The 26,856-nt window shown below is 48.4% G+C and overlaps 3 protein-coding genes across 4 annotated transcripts; 2 read left to right on the plus strand and 1 right to left on the minus strand.

Annotated features, from left to right (window-relative positions):
- Nucleotides 1-3,385: 3,385 nt before the first annotated feature.
- On the minus strand, nt 3,386-10,923 carry Gcc1 (GRIP and coiled-coil domain containing 1). 2 transcript variants are annotated; one of them, XM_052173321.1, is made up of 3 exons: nt 10,485-10,923; nt 7,028-8,125; nt 3,386-6,007 (listed from the first exon to the last, which is right to left on the minus strand). In XM_052173321.1, the coding sequence occupies exons 2-3, from the start codon at nt 8,057-8,059 to the stop codon at nt 4,703-4,705; spliced, it is 2,337 nt and encodes a 778-aa protein (XP_052029281.1). In that variant the 5' UTR covers nt 8,060-8,125; nt 10,485-10,923; the 3' UTR covers nt 3,386-4,702. The 2 variants fall into 2 exon arrangements, with proteins under 2 accessions (XP_052029281.1, XP_052029280.1); XM_052173320.1 differs by lacking the exon at nt 10,485-10,923 and having other exon boundaries at nt 7,028-10,209.
- On the plus strand, nt 10,245-13,121 carry Arf5 (ADP ribosylation factor 5). The gene is made up of 6 exons (XM_052173333.1): nt 10,245-10,399; nt 10,923-11,003; nt 11,345-11,454; nt 11,805-11,876; nt 12,378-12,503; nt 12,613-13,121. The coding sequence occupies exons 1-6, from the start codon at nt 10,333-10,335 to the stop codon at nt 12,697-12,699; spliced, it is 543 nt and encodes a 180-aa protein (XP_052029293.1). The 5' UTR covers nt 10,245-10,332; the 3' UTR covers nt 12,700-13,121.
- Nucleotides 13,122-14,494: 1,373 nt separating this feature from the next.
- On the plus strand, nt 14,495-26,458 carry Fscn3 (fascin actin-bundling protein 3). The gene is made up of 7 exons (XM_052172831.1): nt 14,495-14,638; nt 16,335-17,031; nt 17,808-17,926; nt 20,330-20,489; nt 21,422-21,592; nt 21,921-22,126; nt 24,141-26,458. The coding sequence occupies exons 1-6, from the start codon at nt 14,495-14,497 to the stop codon at nt 22,124-22,126; spliced, it is 1,497 nt and encodes a 498-aa protein (XP_052028791.1). The 3' UTR covers nt 24,141-26,458.
- Nucleotides 26,459-26,856: the final 398 nt, after the last annotated feature.

Consider the following 26,856-nt stretch of genomic DNA (forward strand, 5'->3'; position numbering starts at 1 on the left):
TAAGTAAGGTTCAGCATACTGTACATCTCAGAAGGCTAGGGTTCTGAGGTCTCTGTAACCTGACTTCTTATCATTGATGACACCTTATCAATACACACATATTTTATATATATATATATATATATACACACACACAGTATATATATATATATATATATATATATATATATATATATATACACACACACACACACACACTGGATATATGCATATGTATATATATATATATATATATATATATATATATATATATATATGTATGTATGTATGTATAATCTTGCTGGGCATGGTGGTACATGTCTGTATTCAATTCCAGTACTCCAGAGGCAAAGGTAGGCAGATCTCTTAAAGTGTGATGACAACCTGGTCTATATAGTGAGTTTTAGATAAATCATGGCTACATAGTATCGCCATGTCTCAAAAATAATTGAAATTTCTACCCTAAAACTTCCCCAATTGTTGTTTTCTTAGACGACAAACACAATACAAAGATAAAAGAGAGAAGTGGGCTGTTGGGGGCAGGGGAGACAGAACACATGCGGACATGAAAGCAGAAGGGAAGGGAATGGGGGTCGAAAGGTCTAAATGGTGAAGAAAAGGATGGGAGGATGACAAGGTGTGGGCGGTGGGTAAACAAAGGTGAAGAGGAAGTCAGATGGCCACCTACAACTTTATTAAAGATGTAGTCTTAGCCATTAGTATTACATATGCCATTAATATACACATTAATGGTAGCACAGACCAGTAATGCTAGCACTTGAGAAGCAGAGGCAGGAGGAACTTTTATGAGTTTGAGGCCCACCTGGTCTACACAGTGAGCTCTAGGAAAGTTAGGACTACAGAGAGAGCTGATCTCTAAATAATAATGTATAATATTAATCTTTTTGAAATTTTTAAATGAATGTGTTCTCCATGGATGAATGATCTTCTAGAAGCCATGGATTATTAAATAAAAATCCCAGTCTCCCTACAAGTTATTGACTAGGAAAGCCCCAAAGGCTCCTCCCCCAAATAATACAAGCTATTGACGGTTCTCTTGGGTGTCCACCCAAACTTGGCAGTAAGACCCAGTTGCTGAAGACACTGTGTGAGTCACACGGCATAAAGAATGAAGCTGGAAATGAGCTTCAGGCATCCTTCCTACGAGCTAGACTTCATTGTGTCAGAAGGTGCTATGCAAGCTGCTGGGGGCTTCAAGTTATCCGCATTCTCCCTAATACTGCTGTGGGTGACCCTGGCGCTGCCAGGTTTTTGATGTTAATTCTGCTTTCCCAGGAGGGGCTGTCTGGAAAGAGGAATGAGTCAAGTACTCAGGTGACTTCTTGTGAACCTTCTTTGAATGAATAAAGGGACCAATCACTGGGCAAGTAGGCAGGACTTCGGTTGGACAGAGGAAGAGAGAAAGCGGGGAGAGTGTTGGGTTTTTTGGACTTGGATAATGAGAAGGCAAGATGTGTCTCCCGGCTTAAATGGCAGATCTGTCAGGATTTGCCACCAGAGGATTTAGAATTAATATGGCTTACAAGATTAGGATTCTAGTTGTTGCGTCCAGCGATTGAGTTACCGTTGTTTCTGAACTAAGTTTGTGTGGGGTTTTCCTTCACATGGTGGTTTGACTGGGTTCAAGAGAGAAAGGTACAGCAACAAAGTGTGGGTTTGCCAGATGTGCACCACAAAGGCCATGGGGGTTTTGAAGCATGGGGCTGGCGTGGTAGTGACCCAACAGTGGGAACTTAGCGAGCTGGGTAGAGAGATTTTGGAACTCTGGGTCAGAGAGTCTCCATGAGATAAGAACTGTTTTGCGAGACCACCGGAGTGTAGTGCGCAAACTTGCTGATCTTTTTAATATTTCCAGCAACACACACCAGCATCCTATGACCTGCCAGGGAAGATGTGTTCTCCAGTGTAATAGTGGCATGATTGTTATGGGAATTACCAACCTCCCTAGGGTTGATGTTGAGGCCCAGGTCAGAGAACACTAGGTACTATAAACCTGATTGAGAGCCTGTGGTCAAAGGTCCAAGGGAGAAACCTAGTGTTGTTTAGCTAGATGATCTTGTCCAACTGCCTTCTAAATATTCCTGCTTCTATTCATAGATCAATGCTGAGCCCAGCTATCATCATGGAAGCCTCTTGTTGCAGCAGGTCATGATTACTGCAGAAACTTCCAAATGGTCGAAATACTTGAGCAAGAGACTCTAGTTAAGGGATTGGAGAGATGGCTCAGGGGTTAAAGACAATTACTGCTCTTCTAGAATTTCCAGGTTCAATTCCAACCATCTGCATGGGAACTTGTTACTGTCTGTAACTCCAGTTCCAGGGGATGTGACAACCTGACTCCTGGGGGTACAAGGTATACATGTGAAACAGTCAAACATGCAGGGAAAACACTCATACACATAAAAACAAAGGTTGTTGTTTTTGTTTTAATTTTTCAAAAGGAGAGAGAAAAAATACCTTCCCCCCCCCCCCCCCCCCCGAGACAGGGTTTCTCTGTATAGCCCTGGCTGTCCTGGAAGTCACTCTGTAGACCAGGCTGGCCTCAAACTCAGAAATCTGCCTGCCTCTGCCTACCAAGTGCTGGGATTAAAGGTGCGCGTCACCACCACCTGGCTGAAAAATACCTTTTAATTAAATTCCCTGGGCCTCACACCATAACAAAAACATGAAAGTTTGAGGGGGACTTGCTGACAAGAATTCCAGTGGGAGAGGGGAAGAAACATGAGAGGAGGAATTGAAGGTGTAGAGAAAATGAGTAAAATTCATTTTATAAATATATGAAAAGAACAAACTAAAAATTTAAACTCAACAAATACTAGTTCTGGAAAAGCAACTGTGGTTACAGATCTTTCTGTCCTTCCTAGAACCACCTAGAAATAACAGCAACCACAGGATATCCTATTAGAGGGAGCAAGATAAAGAAATGAAGGAAGTCTATTTTTAGATTATTAGCTCGATGTCCTGAGATAACTTTCTGGGGTCTCATGAAGCCTGACGTTAGAGAAAAAGCAGCACTCACAAACAGACTACTTCTAGGGTATGAAGCAGTAATTATGGAGGCATCAAGCCCACTCGCTAAACCCTTTGGAAAGCTTTTCCATTATGGCTGTGTGTGGGTGCACGCGCATGCCTGTATACATACATACATACACACACACACACACACACACACAAATTCCAACCTAAGAAATTTGTTATTCGTCAGGCAGTTAACGCCCTGAGATATTCCTCCCTGGAGTGAAGCTCATGGATTAACATAATGGAATATGGATTTGAGCTCAGAGATCAATATACGGAACTATATATCGAGCCTTTTCATTCACCATGTATTTTCACACTCTATTTGTGTCCACGTGTATAGACATCACCATTAAGGAAGCTCAGCTCAAGTCACTCAGGTTTAATGACCATTGTTATCACCATAAAGACATCACTTCTGTCCCACTGGAGTCTGCTCATGCAGATAATCGGGTTGCCTCCTCCCATCAAAAACATCATTAATCAAAGACTTCTGCACCCCAAACCCCCACCAAACAGATCTCAATAATAAAAACAGCAAAAAGATATATAAATGGCCAAACATTGGTCTTTCAGGTCCAAAGGTCTTCATAACCAGGAAGAGCAGACTGATCGAAGAAAAGAATTGGGCAACTCATAGTGCTTTGACCCAAGTTCTCTGAGGGCTACTTTCCTTAAAGAATAGAATTAACCAAAAGAAAAAATAAAAGAATAGAGTTAACCCTTGCCAGGACCACAGGGCACAAAGTATTTCAGCTGAGCTTTGCGTTTCCTGTGAGGATCCTGACAGTGTTTTCGAATCTGCAGCAAATTACCTCAGTTTTCCTGTCCCTGCAAAAGCAAACACAGCTGGGAATACATCTTGGCAGAAATTCCTTGCATCCCTGCAGGCCCTGGCTTGCTGACCAAATGCTCTGAAAGAAGCTAAGATTTCATTTCTTATACAAGCTCAATGTTAAGGAAGAGACCATAAAGTCATCCACTCACTCTCCGGCCGGCCGTAAGCAGGAGAGGTTTATTTTCGATCCTGTCCTGGCCCAAATAGGACAAATTTGGAGATCTCTAAGATCACACTGCTGCTCGGGACCCTCTCTGGGATGGGCACAAAGTGCTAAGCTGGCCCCTGGAAGCAAGGTTCCAAGTTCTGGGGTGAACTCACTATTCCGCAGCCCTTTGGACAAAACCGTTATTGTTTCTAACTCCCTGGTCTCCTTCTAGCTTGATGTTAATGTCCCCAGAGAATTAGGACAAAGGTGGACCAGATTCTGACTGAGACGGAAAACATACATAGCTCCTAAGTCTATGTTCAAAAGTCAGATGAACTCCCCTGGGAGTCACATTTCCTCCTAGCTCTGAGCCCGGAGCGTAAGAAAATATCTTATTTATAAAGACCCTCACTCACCGCTTCCCTAACTTGCACCTCTTACCCCCAGCCTTTCTCCCCAACCTGCTCCACATACAGACCACTACAAGATGCTGTCTCAACACTGGCGGTATCCCGAGAGCCCAAGGGTACAGTTGCATTAATGGCACTTGGAGATAATCCCATTCTACTTTGAACCACTCTGAGTTCACAGTGAAGAAATAAATAAGAATGCAAGAGGCTGAAGGAATCCGAGCCTGCCCTTCCCACATAAAAGAGGCATGGAGATTTCTGAAGTTGGTAAAAAAAAAAAGTTATCTATCATCTCTTGCCAGAAGGCCACCAGCTTCCACCACTCGGGAGTCGCATTAGCACTTGTTTCTCCTCGGGACTGAAGTGCAAGATCGTGAGGATGGCCGTCAGGGTCTGCTGGCGGCCCAGGCTGTCGGGTAAGGTCAGGAAGCGGTAGATAATGTTTTTGAGATATTCCAGGTTGGCTCCCTCCCTGCTCTGGTCCCTGATGTTCTTTTCGATGTGGCTCTGAAGGGCTCCGACCTCCTCTCGATGCCGCTCACCCTCCTCCAGCAGCCTTTCCTGCAGCTGATGGGCCTCTACTTCCAGCCTGTGTTTCTGCTTCCTCAGAGATGTGATCTCCACCTCCTTTCGGGCCAACTGCTCAGCATAAAGGAAGAAGGTGGGCTCGTTGGCTGCAGCGAGCTGCAAGGCTTGGGTCAAGCTATCTGAGGAAGCTGTGTCGGCTGGGTCCCCAAGCCCTCCACTGCCCACTCCCCCCACAGGGCTTCTGCGTCCTGGCAACCCAGAGGACAGGGCCACGGAACGTAGCTGCTCCAGCTCCAAGTCCTTCTCGGCGAGCACCGCCAGGGCCCGGTCCCGCTGCTTATGTAGCTCCTCCTCCAGTTTCAGTGTGCGGTCCCGGAAGTCCAGCTGGCTGCGCTCCAGTTCCTGCCGATGGAGCTGCTGCAGCCGGGCCAGCTCCTGCTTCCAGTCCTCAGCCTCCTGCTGGTGCTGGCTTTCAAGCTCTTCACAGGACAGCCGCAGGGAGATATACTTGTCCTTCAACTCAGCGAGCTGCTCCTGTGCTGCCTCCAGCTCCTTGCCCAGGTTCCCATCTTTGGTGTTCTTGCTTTTGAGTACAACCTGGGCTCTCATCTTATAACGCTCAAACTCTTCCTTCAGCTGCTTCAGCTCCTGTTGGTAGTAGAGCGCAGTAGCCTTTTCCCCATCAGCAGCCTCGGAGTTGGTCATTATCTCAGGGTCGCAGAGTTTCTCCACATCCAGGGTCACCTGGCTTTTCCTAGCTGCAACCTGCAATAGCCTCTTGAGCTTCTCCATCTTGTCCTTCAAGACATTGATATCCAGACTGGACTCATCTCCATGAATGTCGAGAGAGGACCGGCTAGAGGCCGCAAGGGCCAGTGTCTTGTTCTCCAGGTCCAGCTGCAAAATTCGCTCCTTCAGCTTCTGGATTGCCAGCTGGTCTTTCTGCTTGGCTTTCTCGTAGGTGCCCAGCAGCTCGGACACCTCAGAGATCTGGTTCTCCAGGGCTGCTACCCTTTGCTCTTCTACCTGAGACTGCTGGCGCAGCTGGTCCTCCGCAAGGGCTGTCTGCAAAGCAAAGAACAGGTGACAAGGTGCCCAGGAGAGTCACAAAACCCTACAGTCAACTGGGTGTGGGGGAGGGGAGGAGGCAGAGAAGTGAGCGGGGGCTTGGGATGACCCGGAACGTGTGCTAACTGGGGGTTAACTGAAGTTCCTTTGTATGTGTACTGTTTCGACCATAGTTTTCCATTTTTCATTAAGCTTGAATACAACGTATGTTCCTGTTAGCCACGCACTTTCCAAATCATTTAAGGAAGCCGTGTAATATTCTTTCCCTTTCCCAACATTCCTAGAAATTCAAAACCAACCTAGATCCCTCTCTCTGTTGAAAGGGAACACTATAAAACAGTTTTCTAAAACAGGCAAGCCTCAACGGAGTGCATACACAAGACATTTCTTCAGGGAAAACCCCCTTTGCTTCCTCCAGTCAGCCTACCTATAAGCACACACTTCTTAGGATACACACAAGCTTTCCTTACATAGCTGTCACACTATATTGCCTCAGACAGCACAGCTGGTAAGATGCCAACACCCAGAGGCTTTGATAGGGCTATCTGGCTTGAACCCAGAAATACTCCAAAACTCCCCCCTCATCCAGTTAGAAGGACATCACACAAAACCAGACTTCCTAGGACTTACTGGTGGGATTTTTCACTTGGCATCAAATATTAGTGTGAATGTTGGGAACGTGGAATCAGACGTGGATCCCAGCACTCAAGGTAACAAGCACCAGGCATTCCTTGACTAGAACAAGGCCCTGCCTTAAGTGAAGAGAGGGGTGCCTTTAATCCTAGCACTTGGTACGGAGAAGCAGGCAGATCTCTATGAGTTCAAGGGCAGAATGGGTTACATGGTAAGACCCTGTCACATGAAACATACACACACACACACACACACTCAGGCACGCACACATGCACGCAAGGGAATGCACTACAGCTATCTAATGACCAAAAGAGAAAACTAAGAAAATACTAATGTTTTCTATGTAAGTTAAAATGACTGTTTGAAGGATATGAGAATGATTACCTTCCTCATTTCTTGCTGCAACTGAGCCTGGAAATGGCTTTTCAGACGGGCAGCCTCTTGCTGGAGCTCCTGCAGCCGGGGGTCTGGTCGGTTCTTCTCATCTCGAATGGCTTGCAGCTCACCTTTCAGCTCCGCGACCTCACGGGTCAGCTGCTTGGTCTGCAGTTCAAACCCTTCTACCTGATCAGCTGCATATGCCCGCCCTGCCAGGGCTTCTCTGGTCTCTTCTAACCGAAGTTCCAGGTCCTGGCGCTGGGTCCTCTCGTCCTGCAAGAGCTTCTGTAGCTCCCGCAGCATCAAGGCATGGTCACTCTGCTCCTGGGCTCGATCATGCTGCTGCGTAATAAGTCGGGCTTTGGTTTCTGCTATCTGCTCTTGCAGACCCTTCAAGTCTCCCTCCAGGCGGCCCCGCTCCTCCTCTGCCTTTTTAGTGGCATCTTCTAAATCCTGCTTCATCTTCTTCTTATCGGCCAGGTAAGACGCCTCCATACGGGACTTTTCCTGAGTGACCGTAGCCAAGGAACTAGTCAAAGTGGCCAACTGAGTCTTCAGCTGATGCACTCTTTTATCCATCTCGCTACCCGCTGACGGCCCATCCCCACTACTACTGCTAACGCCACTCTCCGAGCCGCTGGCCTCTTCAGACTTTAAAGGAAGTGGTCCACGGGCCACTCTGTCATCTTCAACCCCAAATTCCCCCTTGACACTTGTAAGACTGGCTGCGGTATCCAAGCTAGCGGCAGTTCCCGTGCTGTCCTCGCTGTGAGTGGAGCACCTGTCATCCACAGAATCAGGAAACGTGAGACCTGGAGGCTGCACACCTGAGAGGCCTGCATCCGCCTCGTGGGATACGGACAGAACCTTGATGCTGGCCTCCAGAGCTTCTTTCTCCTTCAGCAGGCTTTTATAGGCACGGACTACATCCTTGAGCCTTGCCTGGTACTGGAGAAGCTGCTTTTTCTGTGTCTCTATGGTCTCCAGGAGATCTTTCTTGCTTGGGCCGCCCCCGAAATTCATCCCAAACTTCTCCATGGGGGTTCTGGAGTAGGCTGCTCCACGTCAGCGTTCTTGCAGCCCTGGATAGGGCCACAAAGACAGCTGAAAGTGAAGCAGAGAGAATCGTCTGGCTGCAGGCAACACACCCGGTCCGTCCAGCGGTCCGGGCGGGATGAGGGGCCGCGGTGGCCAGGCAAAAGCACTGCCGGAGCCAGGCCGAAGGTGGGAGCCAGTTCCAACCCGGAGGCGGAGTGACGCTGGCCTAGCAGGAGCACTCAGCCAAGGCTCTCCAGTATAGGCCCTGAGCCTGTTCCGCCCTAGCCGCTCCCCTGGCCACCGCAACCTAGACCCGCCTCCCTCCGCCCACGATCAGCCCAGGGTTTACTCTAAGCCCGGTTCCATCGTGATTTCCCAACAACTAGGACAGCACCGCTTCCGGGTCCACTGGAAGTGACGGCAGCAAAACGCCACAGACCCCGCCCCCAGCGGCCGTGAGATGGGCGGGGCTTCCGCACCCAGAGTACGCTGGTGGCCTGGAGATGGGGTAACCTGCAGGTATAGTTAGCAAAAAAGTCTAGAGCACCTGAGCAGTGGTTTGGAGGTGTCTAACTTGGCCCTCAAGCTACCACCAGAGAGCGACAGGGGGCGACGTCGCACTGCATTTGCCCCAAAAACCTAGCTGAAAGCCGCAGCAGACGATTTGGGGCAATGTCCAACATTTGGGGCAACAGTTAGGACTCATACTAGGAAAATGAGGCCAGTACCTAGTTAACATAAAGCATCATAGCTCCCTTCCTTAGTTCTACTTAGTAAGAGGGGCATTATATAGCCATAAGGTCCTTCTTGCATTCTAGCATATGCTGGGGTGGAGGCTGTGTCACAGGAGTTTTTACTATTTAGTCTTTGCAAAATTCTGCTCGGAGGATATCATTAGCACCAATTTCCATTTACTGGAACATACAGTAAAATGTACAGAGGGGTAACATGTCCAATGTCACTCAGCTAGTAAGTTTAGGAATCCTATCTCAGCCTGCCTCTCAACATACTAGATGCTAGGCCAGATAGTGCCATTGAAGAAGCATGGCCTTGCCCCAAGAAACCCCTAACAGCAAGGAAGCAGACGTGCACACAAGCAGATCCTGCCCTCACACTAGTGCGTGTGGGTATCATCGAAGTGGTATCAAAGAGATGAGGCACCTGGAAGGTGTCGGAAGGACAGAGGCTCTCAGGGGAAACGATCTGAAATTTGAAAGACGAGTGAAGACTGCGAAGCTCAAGGCAGCTGTGGGAAACCAGCGCCAAGGAAAGTGGAACCGTTTCCAGGGACCTCGGGGGTCAGTGACCCGACTCGCCCAGGAAGCTTACGGTGTGGGAGAGGGGTGGCCACTGATGAGGCCGGAGCAAAGGATAGGTCCCAGCTTAAAGGCATTTAGATTTCCTCTTGGGTGACAAGACATTGAAAGATTTTCATCTCAAGAGGACACCATGAAGACTCTTGTGGGGTCTGTAAGACGGCTCAGCTGTAAAGGCGCTTGCCACCAGGCCCAATGACCTGAGAGTTCTATTACCAGGGCCCACACTGTGGAAAGAGAGAACAGATCCCCACAGGCTGTCCTCTGAGGTCTCTACACACCTCCACACGCGAACAGGAAATAAAAGTGGGGAGGGGCTAAAAACAAAAGAAGACTCTGGTGACATTATGAAGATACCAAGTCTGTGAGGAGGCTCACTCACAGAGAGAGAGAGAGAGAGAGAAAGAGAGAGAGAGAGAGAGAGAGAAAATAAAAGTGACAGACAACGAGCTTGAAGTAATAAAAATCTAATCGGGAGGTCAAGGCAGGCGCTGCATTTCTGTGAGTTCAAGACTAGACTCGGCAACATACCAAGTTCCAGGCCACCCCATGCTATATAGTGGACATAGTGTTTCAAAACAAAAGACAATGAGTTACTTTGAGAATCTTTTAAATGCACTTTTCGATTCCTTCTTAGGAATGCAAGTCTGTGACTTAAGAGCAAAGCAAAGTCATGCAGTCACTGGAGACCCAGAACAATCCCTTTTCCAAGCTCTGGGCCCCCAGCAGGCTGCCAGGCCTCACTAGACTTCAGTTCTTCCGTAAACGCGCCTGGGGGCGGGGCTGGGGCGGGCCCGGAGGGGCGGGGCCACGTGACGTCGGGCGGACCCGGACGCGCGGAGGTGGCGGCGGCGGCGGCGCCTCCTCCTTCTGCTGTTGCGCCCCATCCCCCCGCGGCCGGCCGGTTCCAGCCCTCGCCCCGCGTCCCCTGCCCGCGCCCCCGCCCCGGGCCCCGCCATGGGCCTCACGGTGTCCGCGCTCTTTTCGCGGATCTTCGGGAAGAAGCAGATGCGGATCCTTATGGGTGAGGCAGATCGAGCGCGCGGCCCGTTCGGGGCGCCGGCCCCGCCGCAGCCCTCCCGCCCCCGCGTCCCTCCAGCCCCGCTCACCTGGTACCCTGACCCCGAGACTGCCCACCGCCAAAGCCTCTGGGGCCGCGCTCCCGTGCAAGCCAGGATCTGCAGTGTCGGCCCCGGGCCTGAAACCCGGAGCTGGGGCCTGGGTGGGGTGACGCTTCCTCCGCCCCAGCCCGGCTGCTAAGAAGGGAGGATTCCGCCCTTGGAAACGACTTTTCAAAGGAACGCGGCCTCCTTCCCGGGCCCCCTACCTACCTAGCCCCTCTCTCCCCTCGGGCACTTGAGGGGCAGGAGTTGGCACTCGCCACCCAGACTGCCCTTAAGGCCCGGAAGGTGGAGAACAGCGCGCACCTGGAGGCGCTCCTGCTCTCCGCCCCCATCACCATCAGCTGGCCAGGCCTCTCCCTTTCCCTGGTCTCTAGGGGGCTCCCTCGCTCCCGTCTCCATTCTTTGCCCCCCTCTCCGTTGCAGTTGGCTTGGATGCAGCTGGCAAGACTACCATCCTCTACAAACTGAAGTTGGGAGAGATTGTCACCACCATCCCCACTATAGGTGAGTCCGGAACAAGGCAAGGGGAAGCAGGAATGTCGCTTTGAGCCTCGTCGGGGTCTGCTCCCACTTCTGCCTAAGCGCTTATCTGTTCCTAACCCAGACACCAGATAGGGCTACTTGAGAAGTGGGTCACCGTATCTCTAAGCGCCTGATGGTGCCTGAGGCGTGGACCATGAGCCTAGCCTATCTGTTGACCTCCGGTCCTCTGGATGCTATTCCCCTTGGCCTTGTTGGTCATTGCCTTCTGGGTTTGTGTGCTTTGCAGAGATCGGAGTGGTTTTAATGAGTTCCTTTCAGGACTTTTTTTTCCTCTCCCCTCAAAAAAAATTTTTTTTCTGCAGGCTTCAATGTGGAAACAGTGGAATATAAGAACATCTGTTTCACAGTCTGGGATGTCGGAGGCCAGGATAAGATCCGGCCTCTGTGGCGGCACTACTTCCAAAACACTCAGGTGGAGTTGTTGGGTTGGAAGGTGGGGGGACCACCCCTGGGAGAGGGCGTTAGACCAGGACTGAGTTGTTGGCTGAGTCTTTGGCTGTCACCACTCTCACCTTTGCTAAGCTTAAGAACTCACCCTCATCTTATTCTGGGAAACAGAGTTCTGGGGCCAATACTGTCTACTGTAGCTCTCAACAACACGGCTTTTAGCTCGCTCCCCCGGTGATCTCTGCAGACCCTTACTAGTTTACCAGATGAGAAAGGCTGATACAACTCAAGATGGGAGACGTGAGAATAGGCCAGGTGAGGGTGGGACCTCGGTAGGAGTGATCCCTTCTGCTTTCTCTCTTCCTTCCCATCCAGGGCCTCATCTTTGTGGTAGACAGCAATGACCGGGAGCGGGTCCAGGAGTCGGCTGATGAACTCCAGAAGATGGTAAATACTCAGCGCTGGGAACTGAGCCCCTGGCTTTTGGACAGAGACCTCTGTGGTGGTTTGGAAGTCCAGTACACTAAGGGCAGGAGGTTTTCCCTCGTGGCACTGGATAAGTAGTATCTTACCCACTTTAGACAGGACTTTTTAATTTAAATCCTTTCCATTTGTATCTACGGAGCTGGGAGAAAGAGAGAGGGGTTATCTATGCTAAAGAGAAAAAGCATCTCACATTGTTTGTTGTTTTCTGTTGGAATCTTTGTTGTTTTTTTTTTTTTTTGCTTAGAACAAGTTCTTAAATTTGGGGTTTTTTTCCTCTAGAGGTAAGGTTTAGGGGTTTTGAGCTCGTTTATAACTGTCTTTATGTTCAGCAATGAACTACACAGTGCACTGTGTTTTTCCTACAAAGAATCTGGAAGTTGGAAAGGGGTGCCCCCCCCCCCAGTGTGGTCAGAACCTAGGGAGCCTTGAACCACGGGGTCCCACCCTCCCTTCTCCCCTCAGCTGCAGGAGGATGAGCTTCGGGACGCGGTGCTGCTGGTGTTTGCCAATAAGCAGGACATGCCCAACGCCATGCCTGTGAGCGAGCTGACGGACAAACTGGGGCTTCAGCACTTGCGCAGCCGCACGGTAAGGACCGTGTCCCCTTCGCACTGGGCTCCAGGCTTCCCTTGGGAGCCCGGCTGGACAGAGGTACCCGTCTTCTTCCCTGATGATTTCCTTCTCTTTCTTCCTACAGTGGTACGTCCAGGCCACCTGTGCCACCCAAGGCACAGGCCTGTATGATGGGCTGGACTGGCTGTCCCATGAGCTGTCAAAGCGCTAGCCAGCCAGGGGCAGGCCCCTGCTGCCCGGAAGCTCCCGCGTGCATCCCGGGATGACCAGACTCCCGGACTCCTCAGGCAGTGCCCTTCCTTCCCACTCTTCCTCCCCACAGACAGGCCTCTGCTCCCACGCCTGCCTGCATGCTCTCTCTCTTGTCGTTGGAGCCTGGAGCCTTGCTCTCTGGGCACAGAGGGCTCTGCTCTCCTGTCTGCTGGGACCTGTGGAAGGGCTTCCTGGCCAAGGCCCCCTCTTCCAGGGGAGGAGCAGGGATCTGGATTTAATTTTGTTTTGGTTTTGTTCTTTTGGGTTTTTTCTGTTTGGGGTGTACCCTTGGGGCCAGGTTTGGGGGGAGGAAAGTGAGGGCTCCGGGTGGTGCTATGATGTGGAACTGGATATTGAGTAATAAATTTGCTGTGGTTTGTACCCGGTGTTGTCTGTTGCCTGGAAGCTGGGAAGATGAGTGGCTGGGCGCACTGAAAGACAGTGTAGGAGAGGCTGGACGCAGCCGAGCCCTTTTCTTCCTCAGCTTCCCCTGTGGTGTGTCTAAGGGGAGGAAATTCCATTTCTTCCTCAGTTCTGAGGATGGTTAATTAAGGGTATGAATACCTTTCTCATGCCACAAACCACAGAGTCTCTTCCCCATCTCTTCTCTAGCTACTTAGCAGTTCATCATAGCTTTGTACACATGGACATTAAAAAGATAGGTCCCCCAAGACACACAAGGAAAATGATCAAGCCTGTCAGCCCAACAGCATGCATGTTTAAAATGACCCAGATGACTCCAGTGCCGGTGAGCATATGTGAGCCTTATTTACTGAACACTGGTCGAGCCTTTGCTGGGACCCACTGGGACTCTGTCTCCATGGGAAGATTCCATCTCTGCAAAATCAGGAAGCGCACCTGAAAGTCCAGGGCTCTGGGCTGCTCTCCAAGCAAGGCTGATGACACGTTTCCCTGTGCAAGGCCCACTGTCCCCGTGTCAAGTACCTCTTCCCGTCTTCTCGGTCTGTCTAGGTTCTAGGCTGAGGCTTTCTCCTTGAGCCTTGCAGGAAGTTGATCCAGAGGAGCCTGGGGGAGGGGAGGGAGAGGCTGGTCTCCTCTCTGGCAGATCTGGCTTTCTGCCCAGCCAGTTCACCTGTAACACAGCTGGGCTTGGTAAAGCACAGTTCTGGGGTTTCCTCCACCTAAACCCTTCCGAGCCTCTTGAGGTTTTAAAAGTAATTTCATCCTCAATGGTTATGTATCCAGTTTCCTTGCCTTCTCTACAACATAATTTCCAAAACATTTTGACCTTGTCTTCCTAAGGTCCCTAAAGACCGATTTTTTTTTAACCTTGGCTGACTTGAACTTAAAACAAAACAAAAGGAGATGAGTCACAGAGAACTGAGCAGAATGCCCTTGTTAGGAAGTAAATAGGTTGATTCCTATCTTGTTAATAAGAAAGAGAGGGACAGATCTAAAGTTGCAGCACTGATTCCCAGTTTAATCCTACCTCATTGCTTGGAGTTAAGGAAGACAAATGACCAAAGCTCTGGACCCACTTCCTTTGGTTCATGATTGCTGCTACTGTGCCAGTGCCCTTTCCCCACTGTGCTGGGACAAAGGTGGCCTTTGCAGTCACAATGCTCCCGGGTCACAGAGGTGCTATGCAGTAGGTCAGACCTCTGCCTGGGAAGTCTCTGAGAACAGCTTCTGGTGGGTACCACGGGCCTTATTCCAGGCCATATGGCCTGTAGGACCTTACCATTGGGGGGAAGCCTGGGCCGGACAGAGTCATCACTTGTGACACCAGCCGCATGGCTGAGGTGGACTGGATACACAGACATCCAAAGGCGGAGGACCTAAGGGTTGGGCTCATCAGCTGGGCCGGAACCTACCTCACCTTTGAAGCATATAAGAGTACAGTCACAGCTACTGCAAAGAGTTTGGGCAGGAGACAGGTAACAAGGCGAACCTGGACTAGAACCAATTTTCTGAATGGCATGCGCACGCGCGCGCGTGTGTGTGTGTGTGTGTGTGTGTGTGTGTGTGTGTGTGTGTGTTGCACTTGTATCACTGGCGTAGTCTCTGCTATTGCCAGGCCAAGACACTTCTACTCCAGGCTTTCGCTCACGGATTCTCATTGCTCCTTCCAAAATTGTTTCCCTGAGATGAAGTCAGTGCTGGCCTGACCGCGTCAATGTTTCCTACACTCCATCCCAACAAAGGGTGGTTGTGTCATCACAAAGCAAGAGAGGTAGGGAGTCGAGGCTGGAAGGCAGAACCAGGCATCCAGAGGAAGTTGGACCACAGGACAAGACCCAAGCACTTGCTGACTTGGTCTCTGTTAGAGAGAACAGAGGAGCAAAGTCTCCTCCTGTTAAACAAGTTTATCACAGTGTACCCACAAGCTGTACCTCAGCATCTATACTGAGAGTCAGCACACCCTTCTGACTCTTCTCTGCTGTTGGAGAAGTGGACCCTGCAGGTGGAGGCACCAGGCACTGTGCTGTCCAGGAGCTGTAGGAAGGGTGAAAGAAATAGAACATAAAACAAAGCTTCTCCTCTTGTAGGCATTGAAGGGTTGGGAGCAAAGGGAAAAGGGAGGTTTAGCTTCTCTGAGGTCCTAATCTAGAATTTCTCATTGGTTCTCTCTCTCTCTCTCTCTCTCTCTCTCTCTCTCTCTCTCTCTCTCTCTCTCTCTCTCTGTGTGTGTGTGTGTGTGTGTGTGTGTCTGTCTGTCTGTCTGTCTGTCTGCCTGCCTGCCTGCCTGTCTGTCTGTAAGTACATACATATGAGGTCAGAGGACAACTTTCCAGAGTCAGTTCTCCCCTACCTGGCTGAGCCAATCTCTCTTGGTTTGCCCATACTCTGCTCTAGGCCAGGGACCCATGAGCGCCCAGGAGATTTTCCTGTCTCTCCCTCCCATCTTGCCACTGGAATGCTGGGATTACAGATGCTTGCCACTGTACCAAGCTCGCGCACGAGTGTGCATGCACATGGGTGTACCATGGCACACACGTGGAGGTCAGAGGTCAACTTGCAGAAGTCAGTTCTTTCTTTCCACCAAGTAGGACCCAGGGATCAAACTCAGGTCATCAGGCGTGGCAACTTTACCCATTGCACAATTTCACCAGACTGCATCTAGCTTTTAAAACATGACTTCCAGAGGCAGACCTCGTGGTCTGTCGGGTTTTTGAGGCAAGTGCTTTTACACTGGGCTATCTCTCTGGCACCCATTGGATCTTAAGAAGTCCTATCGCTCTAGAGGTGAGCAGCCCATAAATCTTTTCTGTTGTTGTATTTTTGTTGTTGTCGTTGTTTTGTTCTGTTCTGTTTTGAGACAAGCTCACTGTGTACCCCTGGCTGGTCTAGACCTAGCTATGCAAACCAGGCTGACCTTGAACTCACCTAGAACCAGCTGCCTCTGTCTCCTGAGTGCTGGAATTAAAGGCATGAACCATAGCCCCCAGCCCAGAAACCTTTTCAGTTGTGTTGACTGAGCAAGAAGATGTTCATAGCAAGGAGATGCCAAGGAGATGCAGCTATGGAAGGGAGGGTGGCTGGTCTTGTTGGAGGCCCTGGTGGTACCAAGGGGCGTGGTTTCGGTTGTTGACTTGGTACCACTTATTTCCCTGCTCTTCCTGACGCCTCCAGACCTGGGAGCTCCTGGTGAGCAATGAACATGAAGCACAGGCTGTGGTCCGACTGAAGAGCTTGCAGGGCCTCTACCTGCTGTGCGAAGCAGATGGCACTGTGTGCTACGGCAGGCCAAGAACTAGCCACCACGGATGCTTCCTGCTCCGTTTCCACCGAAATGGCAAATGGACCCTCCAGTGCATCATCTCTGGTCGCTATCTCGAGTCCGATGGTGAGGATGTATTCTGCAACTCCAGGGTTCTTTCCGCTTATCACATGTGGACTCCCAGGCCGGCCCTGCATGTCCACGTGATCCTCTACAGCCCCACCTACCACAGCTATGCCCGAGCAGACCACACCGTGGGCCGAATCTGGGTGGACGCAGCAGTCCCCTGCCTAGAGGAATGTGGTTTCCTGTTACATTTCCAAGATGGATGTTACCACCTGGAGACTTCTACACACCATTTCCTGTCTCGTGTAGACCGTCTGGTCCCTCAACGCTCACCACAGACAGCTTTTCACATGCAAGTGCGGCCTCGAGGACTAGTGGCCCTATGTGATGGAGAAGGCGGCACATTATATCCACAGGGTACACATCTACTCCTGGGCCTGGGTTCGTCTCCTGTGAAGGGTGAGGAGTGGTTTGTCCTACAACACTTCCCAACCTGGGTCAGCCTGAAGTCAAAGTCTCGAAGGTTCCTCTCAGTCATCTATGGCAAGTACTGGGTCCAATACCACCATAGGGTGCTGGTGGGGAGAGGGCTAGGTGCTAAAAAGAGGAAACTGTGTTCAGGATATGCCCTGTTTTTTTGTTGCTGTGATAGACACCATGTCCAAAACAACTTGGGGAGGAAAGGGTTTGGTGGGGGGTAGGAGGGGGTGGGGGGTCATTGTTGTTATTGTTGTTGTTCTTGCTGCTGTTTTGGTTTAGTTTTTGGGTTTTTTTGGGGGGGGTTGACTTACACTTGTAGGGAAGTAAGGACAGGAACTGAAACAGAACCAGAAACAGTGGTTATCAGCTTGTTCCCCAGGGTTTGCCCAATTCGCTTGCTTATATCACCCAGGGACATTGGCCAGGGATGGTGCTGCCCACAGGGGGGTGGACCCTAGGCCCTTCCACATCCGTGATTAATCAAGAAAATGCTCCCAAATGACTAGCCTACTTGTAATCCGATAGAAGCAACCAGTCCGTTAAGATTCCCTATTTCAGATAACTCCGTCTTGTGTCAAGTCAACAAAACACTAACTGGCACAGGACAAACAAGAAACGTTGAACTTTAGCCATAAGAAAGGTCCTGGGACCCCCAAGGAGACATCTTGCGAAGCAGACTAACAGATGACAATGCAGCCGTAAGGGAAAGCCACCTGAGCTTGTCCAGATTGTTCTGACTTGGTGTAAGGTCGAGGGAGGGAACGTTCAGGGAAAGCGGCGGTAAGCTGGACGAGGGGTGGGGACTGAGCTAAAGAGCTGCCTTCGGACCTTCTCTTCAGATGCTGAGGTGTGCGCTGCTTCTGAGCGCTTGACCCAGATGTCCTTGTTCCAGTACGAATGTGACAGCGAGACCCCTACCTTACAACTGCGTTCAGCCAATGGCTACTACCTAGCCCAGGTGAGACTTTGGTCTTTGATGCAAGAAACTGTAAACGCTGAGCTCTCCCTGGCTAGACATACTTTCTCCTTCCCCAGCGTGTATGGACAGACAAGATTAGATCAACTATAGAGGCCCAACCCAATAGATATTCATTTTTATTCAGTGGGCCCTTTCCTTTAAAAAAATCAATTTTAATAGCACACTAGTAAAACAAAAGTAAATTATATGATGTATAGTATACATTATATTGTGTATAAATATGTGAATAAGTTATATGAGTAAGTTGACTTACTTTAGGTGTAAGATTCAATATGCTTCAGCGAATGTATATTACCATGCAACCATACTATACCACAGCCATTCCCCAGCCATACCACAAAGTAGAGAATGGTTCTCCCACTGTACCAGTTCACAATTTTCGCCTCCATTTTCCTCTAGCCTGAGCTTTCTCACACTACTTGTCTGTGTTTGTTCTGCCGTTACAGATTTGATTTGCCTGCTCTAGAAGTTCATCTAAATAAACTCATTATTTTATGTGTATGAGCACACCGTCACTGTCCTCAGACATACCAGAAGAGGGTATCAGATCCCATCACAGATGGTCATGAGCCACCATGTGGTTGCTGGGAATTGAACTCAGGACCTCTGGAAGAGCAGTCGGTGCTCTTAACCGCTGAGCCATCTCTCCAGCCCTATACGACTTCTTTTGTAGAGCAGATCAGTCCCACACATGTTGTTGCATGTAGCAGTAGCAACTCAGCTATGCAGTAGCCTCTCACACTGCTCATAAGCATACACATGATCTGTTTTATCTGTTCAGTTGCTGTTAACCACTTGGGTAGTTAACAGTTTGGTCTTATGTATAAAGTTGCTATGAGCATTCGGGTAGAAGTCTTGTGCAGGCTTCTATTGTCATATATCTTCCATAAGCTACTGGGTTATAGGATAGATATGGGTTTGTCTCAAGACAGTGTCAAACTGCTTTCAGCTGGGTGTGAGGCTGCATGCCTGTAATCCCAGAATTTGGGAAGTAGAAGCAGGTAGATCAGAAGACGTAGATCAGGAGCTCAAGTCTAGCCTCAGTTTTATATGTGTATATGTGTGTGTGTGTGTGTGTGTGTGTGTGTGTGTGTGTGTGTGTGTAGTTTAGGCCAACCCGAACTACATAAGATCATATATTAAAGGGAAGTAAGAGCAGAAAATATCAGTTTTCAAACACGACTGTTCCCTTTGATATTTTTCCCCACAGGGTGCAGGGTTCTAGCTGTTGCCTAACCTCACCAGCACTTAGCATTGCTGTGTTTAATTTCACTTTAGCAGTTGTGTAACATCTTATTCTGCTTCTGTTAGTGTTTATATTATTTATAAGTGGTTATTTAAGCATGTCTTCAAAATCTATTTGGTAATTGTATGTCTTCTCTGCTAGGTGTTTTCCAATTCTGCCCGCTTGTTATTGGGCCAATAGTCCACTAACTGAAATGTATGAGATCTTCATGTGTTCTAAATTCAAGTCCTTCACCAAATCTATATTCTGTGCATGCTTTCTTGTTATTTATTTATGTATTTATTTATTTATTATTTATTTATTTTATTTATTTATTATTTGTTATTTATTTATTTTATTTAATGCCTTGCCTTGCATTTTCTCGTTATTTATTTATTTATTTATTTATCTATTTACTTTAGTTTTTTTGAGAAGGGATCTCACTATATAGCTTTGTCTTATCCTACAATTCACGATTTACACCAGGCTGGCCTCAAACTCACAGAGCTCTGCTTGCCTCTGCCGGGATTAAAGGCCTGTGCCACCACACCTTGACCCCTTTGCATTATAATGGCATTTATGAAAAGCAAGTTTGTTTGGTTTCATTTACAAAGTCCAATTTTTCAAATGTTAATCTTTTTCCATACCAATAAGTCACTTTAGCCAACCTAAACTACATAAGATCATATATTAAAGGGAAGTAAGGGCAGAAAATATCAAACAGTTTTCAAAGTTGCAAAGTGTTTCTCTCAGGTCTTCTAGTATTTTATAATTCAACTTTCATTTTAAATATTTCAAAATTATTTTGAAGTCAGGATCAAACTTTCTCTTCTTGAAATATCCTGCCTGGTCCCTTTGGTCTATGCTTCTCACTGGATTACACTGCAGACCGAAGGAAGTGGGAGATCTGAGATCCCAAAATTATTTTTGTGGAGTTTTTTGTTGTTGTTGGTTTTTGTTTTTTGTTTTTATTTTTTGTTGTTCTTGTTTGTTTTTTGGCCTTACAAAGAGGTTTTGAAAGCATAAAGCACACTCTAGAAAATCACAGAATCTGGGGAGAGCGAGGGGGAGGGGAGGATGTTGGAATTGGGTCCAGGACTAAAAGTGATGGGGTTGTCATCCTTACTCCTGGTCCCTGGTCCCCACGTTCTCTCCAGAGGAGGCACCGGGCAATCATAGCTGATGGGCACCCCATGGAGTCTGACACCTTCTTCCGAGTGCACTGGAATTGTGGGAAAATCATCCTGCAGTCTCCCAATGGGCGTTTCCTGAGCATCGCCTCCAACGGCCTGCTAATGGCAAATGCCACCATCCCAGGTGAGCCCAGTCACCCTCCCCCCCTCTAACCCACATCACATACAACTTTTAAATTAGTGTTTATTGTTGTTGCATCTGTATGGGGCAGAGTGAGAGAATGGATACGGAGGTCAGAGGACGACCCTCAGGAATCCGTTCTCTTGGTTTTCCCCCTTCACTGTGGGTTCCAGGGACTGAACCCAGGTTGTTGGCCTTCTGTAGCAAGTGTTTGCACACACAAGACCATGCTTTTAAAGGGGTTGGAAGCACTGAGTTGGGATCAGTAGCTTAGAGTGTGTGTTAAGTTGCGCAGTGCTTGTTGTTGGAACACACCCTCTTTGAGCTTCAGTTTTAAAGTCTGTGACAGAGGATTCTGGTTCCAATGTCTCGCTGGGTTGAGGTGAAGATTACATAGATTAACACATCCCAAAGACAGGAGAATATTCAAATTTCTTGTGCTCCAAGCCATGCTGAGTGCCCTTGCAAACATTTTCACAAGCAACTAGTAAGACCCGGCACATAGTAGGTGTTCATTAAAGATTAAAATAACAGACACAATTCTGGGGCTAGAGTGATTGATGGCTCAGTGAGCAAAGCACTTGGTATACCAGTGTGAAGATCTGAGTTCTAATCTCCGACACCCACCTAAGAAGCTGGGTGTTGTGTAGCACCTATAACCCCAGCACTGGAGGAGATGGGAACAGAGACTGGACAAGTGTTAAGGCTTGTTGACTGCCAACCTCCATGAAAAACATTAAGTTACAGGTTCAGTAAGAAGCCCTATCTCAAGGGGATATGGCCAAGAGTGACAGAGGAGGTCGCCTGGCACCCCCTCTGGCTTCCATGCACACACGGGAAAATATCGACAATATCCTTGCGCATCCTTAGGGCTCCTTCTCTTCCATCTGGGAAATCACGGAGAGCCAGCCTATCCAACTTCCTGTGTTTTTCAGGCCCCAGTGAGGAGCTGGGGATCCGATTTGCCAATCGCCCCTTTCTGGTATTGCGAGGTCGGTATGGGTATGTGGGCTCCTCCTCTGACCACGACCTGCTCAAGTGCAATATGGACCAGCCTGACTGCATCCAGCTATTGCCCTGCCGCCAGGGCATCTATCACTTTCAGGGTGAGCGGTCCCATCTCCCCATCCGGAGATCATTACCCAGCCCCAGGCCAGACTTTAGGAACCGGTACTCAAGTCACCACTCGCCATCACTCGCCATCAAAAGGAAAACGGGGTTTTGGTTTGGTTTCTAGCACGGGTTAGCAGAATAAGCATTGGTGAGGTTCCCAGTGGTGGTCCTGCATTTTGTAGATGGGTGTGCTAATGCAGACAGGATGCGATCCCCAGAGGGAGGGAGGGTAACGGGCCTTTGGGAAGCCCTGTCCGTGGTTTTATTGCTAAGGAAATTGCTTTCCAAATGGCCAACCAACCTAAGCTCTTCCCTCCCCAGCACAGGGCGGATCCTTCTGGTCAATAACTTCCTTTGGCACCTTCCGCCCTTGGGGAAAATTTGCCCTCAACTTCTGTATAGAACTTCAGGGGAGCAGCCTGCTCACGGTGCTGGCACCCAATGGCTTCTACCTCCGAGCGGACCGAAGTGGCACACTATTGGCAGACAGCGAAGAAATTACCAAAGAATGTATCTGGGAATTTTAGGTAAGAGAGAAAGATGTCGGTTGGGGAATCAGGAGTTGCGGCAAAAGAGGAGAACGGAGGTAGGTGGGGAGGCTTGTTGGTAAAAAGACAAAAATTTAGGAATGGGCTGGCTTGTATCTAAGAGCCGACCGACTGCGGGCATTTATTCCAAATCGGCACCTTGGATTTGTTTTTTGTTTTTTGTTTTTGTTTTTGTTTTTTTGAGACAGGGTTTCTCTGTATAGCCCTGGTTGTCCTGGAACTCACTCTGTAGACCAGGCTGGCCTCGAACTCAGAAATCCGCCTGCCTCTGCCTCCCAGAGTGCTGGGATTACAGGCGAGCGTGAGCCACCACCGCCCAGCTTCCTTCCAGACTTCTAAACCTGATCTCGCTAGAGAGTGAAGAGGAGCCTCATGTCCAAGCTTCTCAGTATTCTGCGACTGCAAGCAGGCCTGGATGTATAAACTTATGAATCCTTTAAGATTCAGAATTTTACCCCTTCTTGGGGTAAACCAGGTGACTTTGAGGAGGTATCCGCCCTTACGGCTGGTTTATCTCCGCCCCGAATCTTCTCTGAAATGCTGACATCATTTCTCTCCAACTCCCTTAAGGGAGGTTGACTTGACCTCAACCATCCAGTCCTCAAAATCAACATGACTGATTTCCTTCCACAGCCCTCCCCTTTTGGGTGACTCTGCTACCGTATCTTCCCTCCCAGCCTGGTCACCACTGTCCTTCAGGATAGTCAGAGTCAAAGACTGGGTACTGCCTGTCTAACAGACCTCCTTTTAGCAGCCTTTATGGAACTATGCAAATTCTTGGGCATCTCCTTAAGGATGCTTCTTGACAGCTGTATAATTACCATAATCAGTCTAGGTGCAGCCCTTGCCCCGAGATTCATCCCCATTCCATCCCTTCCACACCAAGCTTGTTTTAACAAGCTACCTTGGTTTCTCTACCCTCCGTTCAGAACTCCAGGATACTTGTTCTTAATCCTGTCCTTTCTCAGGGCCCCATTTTCCTGGTCAAATGAACACTGTAGAAAATACCACAGGTTTGTTGTCAATGACTGCTGTCATTGAGTCATAGAGCCCAGGCTGGCTTGTAATTTACTCTGCAGTCGGGAATGTCTTTGAAGTCAGGATCCTCCTGCCTCAGCCTTCTGGGGACTGATTGCAGCATAGTCCACTATTCCTGGTTTTAGGTAGTATTGGAGATGGAACCCAGGGCTTCCTGCATGTGAGAGGCAAGAATTCTTCTAGCTGGTACTGTGACCTTCGGGAAATTAATTTCACATTTCAAGACCTCTGTTTCCTTGTATGTAAAGTGGAAGTAATTTACTTGATAGATCAAAGCTAAAAATCAGTCAGAAACTATCCATAGTACATCTTCCCCATGTTCTCGGCACAGCCAACTTCCTGTGCACGAACTCTGAGAAATCAAATGACATTCATCTGGCTTCAACTTTCTCACCTGTTTCATGAAGAAATAGATATGGTGTGACAGGTATATCTCGTGCTCCTCTGAGCCCCACATTCTAGTAGACAATGCGCTGGGGCGTGTAAAAGCTCACTTCTAGACTCCTCACAACCTGTCCCTTGATGGTGAAACAAGAATATGGTTTTGAGGGGATCACGAGGATCACCTAAGATGCTAAACGCCCTGTGAGAGCTGCTGTCTTTTACTTTCTCAGTCTGTCTCACGTCTTGAATTCTGCTCAGCTTCTGCGTAAACAGGCACTTGTGCTTAGCATGCTGGAGGTCCTGGGTACGACACCAGCATTAAAACAAGACAAAACAAATACACAAAAAAACAAGTTCTTGGCAAACTACACAGTCTTTCTCTGAACTCTGATGGAAAGTTTTATTTGTCTTGTCAATTCATTTCACACTTATCTAATGTTTATCCTCATCAAGAAGGAGATAAATCACTTTATTCTCGCTCCCTTCTTAGGATCTTAGCCAGAATTCTCCTGAAAGCTAGAAATCAACAAATGACTAGCTACTGAAGGCCTGTCTCCTCTTCCTTCTCCAGGTCAATGGAATGTTGCCTGCCAAACCATAAATCCTCCAGGAACAGCCTCTGAACTAAACAGAGCAGGAAGCCCAGAGTCACGATCCACAAGAAGAATATGTGCTGTGCGATTTTTCCTACCAAGTTTAGCAAAACACCTGTTTCGAGCGACAATACATCAGAAAAGGCTACCCCCAAGATCCGTATGTGTGTCTGACTCAGGAGACACACTATGTGTCTGGCTCTAGAGTCACAGGGTCTGGACCATCGTAACTTCTCTCCCTGCAGAACATGCATACACATGTGAACAGCATGAGAAGGGAAAGGGGGGCTGTCGGGAAGTAGGAGGAGGAATGACCAGTGAGGGGAAGTGACAGGAGAGGTGACAAGTGCTCAGGTTTCTCTCGTGTGTGGAATTTGGATTTAAATAGACACAAGCGTGTATATGTAACAGGAAAGCAGAAGGGGAAGGAAAGGGACCATTGAAAAAGTGGAGAGAGATGGCGAGGGGAGTACCAAAGTGAAGAGGAGTGAGATAAAATTGTGTGTGTGTGTGTGTGTGTGTGTGTGTGTGTGTTCACATACATACATGCATACATACAAATGTCACAATAAGACACATTATTTAGCTGGGCATGGTGTCATATGCCTGCAATCCAGTACTCAGGAGACTAATAAAGTTCCAAGCTAATTTAGGATACATAGTGAAACACTGTAAAAACCATATGTGCTTATGGGCACGCGTGTGCACCCCCCCCCACACACACACACCCCACAAGCTATACAAGCATTATTTTGAACACTAGCTAAAAAGAAGAATTAAAAAAGAGTAGATGTCTGGTTGAGGGTTGAAGGCTGTTGTCCCAGGATGCTGTAAGCTCTACCCAGAAGGAAGGACACCAGTGGGTACCACTTTCTCCCCTCCCACAGCCCAAACTAATAAACTCTTCTCAGTGACCCCTTGAAAAACCAGCCCTGCCTTAACGGATTCAGACTTCAGATGTGACTTTTACATGTCTTTTAGATGCTTCCCTGGGGAAGACTGTTTCTCCTGATCTCACCATCCCTTGGTTGTTGCCTGCAGTTCTTTGTCTAGGGTGGAGGCTGTGTGAGCTTCCTCCTCCTACGTCAGTCAGCCTGTTTATTGGTTACCCAATACCAAATGGCCAAATGCAAATCATATACATAAAAGTAACATATGGACTGAGTGGGATATATGTATTATGTATGTATGTATGCATATAAGAATAATTAAAAAGAGGCCATTATGCTTGGATATCATATTCAAGAAACCTAGATAACTACCCTGGGCTATTGAAATCACAGGTCTTAGAGATTCTCAGAAATAACTACTGCACAAACAAATAATCCATACATACCTTAGGAGAGCCAGATCAGCCACTATGTTCAGAGCAGCCAAAAGGGAGCTCGCTCATGCCACTCTGGGTTTTCAAGCACCAGATGAATTTTAAAAAATAAAAATAAAAAGGAAAGGAATATGACTGGTCCAGACTCCAGCATGAGATGAATGAAGAAGAGAAATAGAAAGAAAAGGAATGTGACTGCTCCTAGGTATGCTGGAGCAGAAGGTTTGTTCTAGGTAAGCGGAAGAGTATAGCCAGAGCCTGGGACACCTAGGAGAGCACAAAGTGGGCACGACCAGACTGAGCTTCTCCATGTTGGGAGAGGGGAGGGCAGGGGAGGAGAGAGAGCTGAGGAACCAGTGCAGCAGCCAGGAGACTCAAAGGGACAAAGAGACCGGAGCAGAATTGTTGGATTATATAGGGAAGGGCAGCCCAGCCCCCTGGGCTGGAGAGTTCTGAGGAGGGGCTGGGGTGTGCTAGTCAGGACAGCGCTGTAACAAGCAGGCACTGGGGGATGCTGAGAGAGTCTGGAGGGCAGGCACTCAGCCATTTGTCCGGGTGTGAAACCTAACAACCTCAACTTTACTCCAACCAGCATAATCTAGACATTCTAAATATCCTCACAGCCTCAAATAAGTCTCATCCCTAAGACCAAGGATCATGGTGGGGAAGTGGGGAAGAGCCAGAGAAATGGAGAGTTTGCTGTGAAACGGTTTCTCTTAGAAATGTCAGAAGTCTATCAGGAAGTCTCTCGCCAACATGGCTGCCTACACACGACCTGAAAAAGGAAGACACCAATAGACATGCTGACATGGATGGGGAAAATTTCAGGAAACTTCAACCCTAGGCCAAGAACTGCAGGCAACTAAGGGATGGTGAGAGCCCGAGAAATGGTCTTCCCTGGGGAAAGCACAGCCACTGGTTATCCAATACCAAATGGTCGGCGAAAACATACAAGTAACAGCATTGTATGGACTAAGTAGGTTGTGAACACACACACACACACACACACACACACACACAAGATTAAAGAAAAAAGAGGCCATGAACTTGAAAGGGTTCAAGGGAGGAGGTATTTGGGTAAGTTTGGAGGTAGAAAAATAACAGGAAATTATGTAATTATATTATGTGTTATAATCTCCAAAAATTATGTACCCATTCTCATGTTGGAATAAGCAGTGCTGTGATCTTGAAAGAAAAGGATGCAAGGGGACATAGGGGTTGGAGGAGGCACGGGTGGAAATGATATAGTAACAAAATAAATATTATTAAAATGTCTTTTCTGTTTAGAACAAATGGAAGGATGTTAGTTTGTGGTGGTTTGAATGAAAAAGACCCCCGGTGGGCTCCTAGGGAGTGGCACTATTAAGAGG

This window comes from Apodemus sylvaticus, chromosome 2, assembly GCF_947179515.1.
Source record: "Apodemus sylvaticus chromosome 2, mApoSyl1.1, whole genome shotgun sequence".
Classification (NCBI taxonomy): Eukaryota; Metazoa; Chordata; class Mammalia; order Rodentia; family Muridae; genus Apodemus; species Apodemus sylvaticus.

Coding starts and splice junctions, on each gene's coding strand:
- Gcc1 (XM_052173321.1), bottom strand. CDS start 8,059: ATGGAGAAGTTTGGGATGAATTTCGGGGGCGGCCCAAGCAAGAAAGAT. Junction 6,008..7,027: donor TGCAGCAAGAAATGAGGAAG/GTAATCATTCTC, acceptor TTTGCTTTGCAG/ACAGCCCTTGCGGAGGACCA.
- Fscn3 (XM_052172831.1), top strand. CDS start 14,495: ATGGCTGAGGTGGACTGGATACACAGACATCCAAAGGCGGAGGACCTA. Junction 17,032..17,807: donor GTTCCTCTCAGTCATCTATG/GCAAGTACTGGG, acceptor CCTTCTCTTCAG/ATGCTGAGGTGTGCGCTGCT. Junction 20,490..21,421: donor GGCAAATGCCACCATCCCAG/GTGAGCCCAGTC, acceptor TGTGTTTTTCAG/GCCCCAGTGAGGAGCTGGGG.
- Arf5 (XM_052173333.1), top strand. CDS start 10,333: ATGGGCCTCACGGTGTCCGCGCTCTTTTCGCGGATCTTCGGGAAGAAG. Junction 11,455..11,804: donor ACTACTTCCAAAACACTCAG/GTGGAGTTGTTG, acceptor CTTCCCATCCAG/GGCCTCATCTTTGTGGTAGA. Junction 12,504..12,612: donor AGCACTTGCGCAGCCGCACG/GTAAGGACCGTG, acceptor TTCTTCCTACAG/TGGTACGTCCAGGCCACCTG.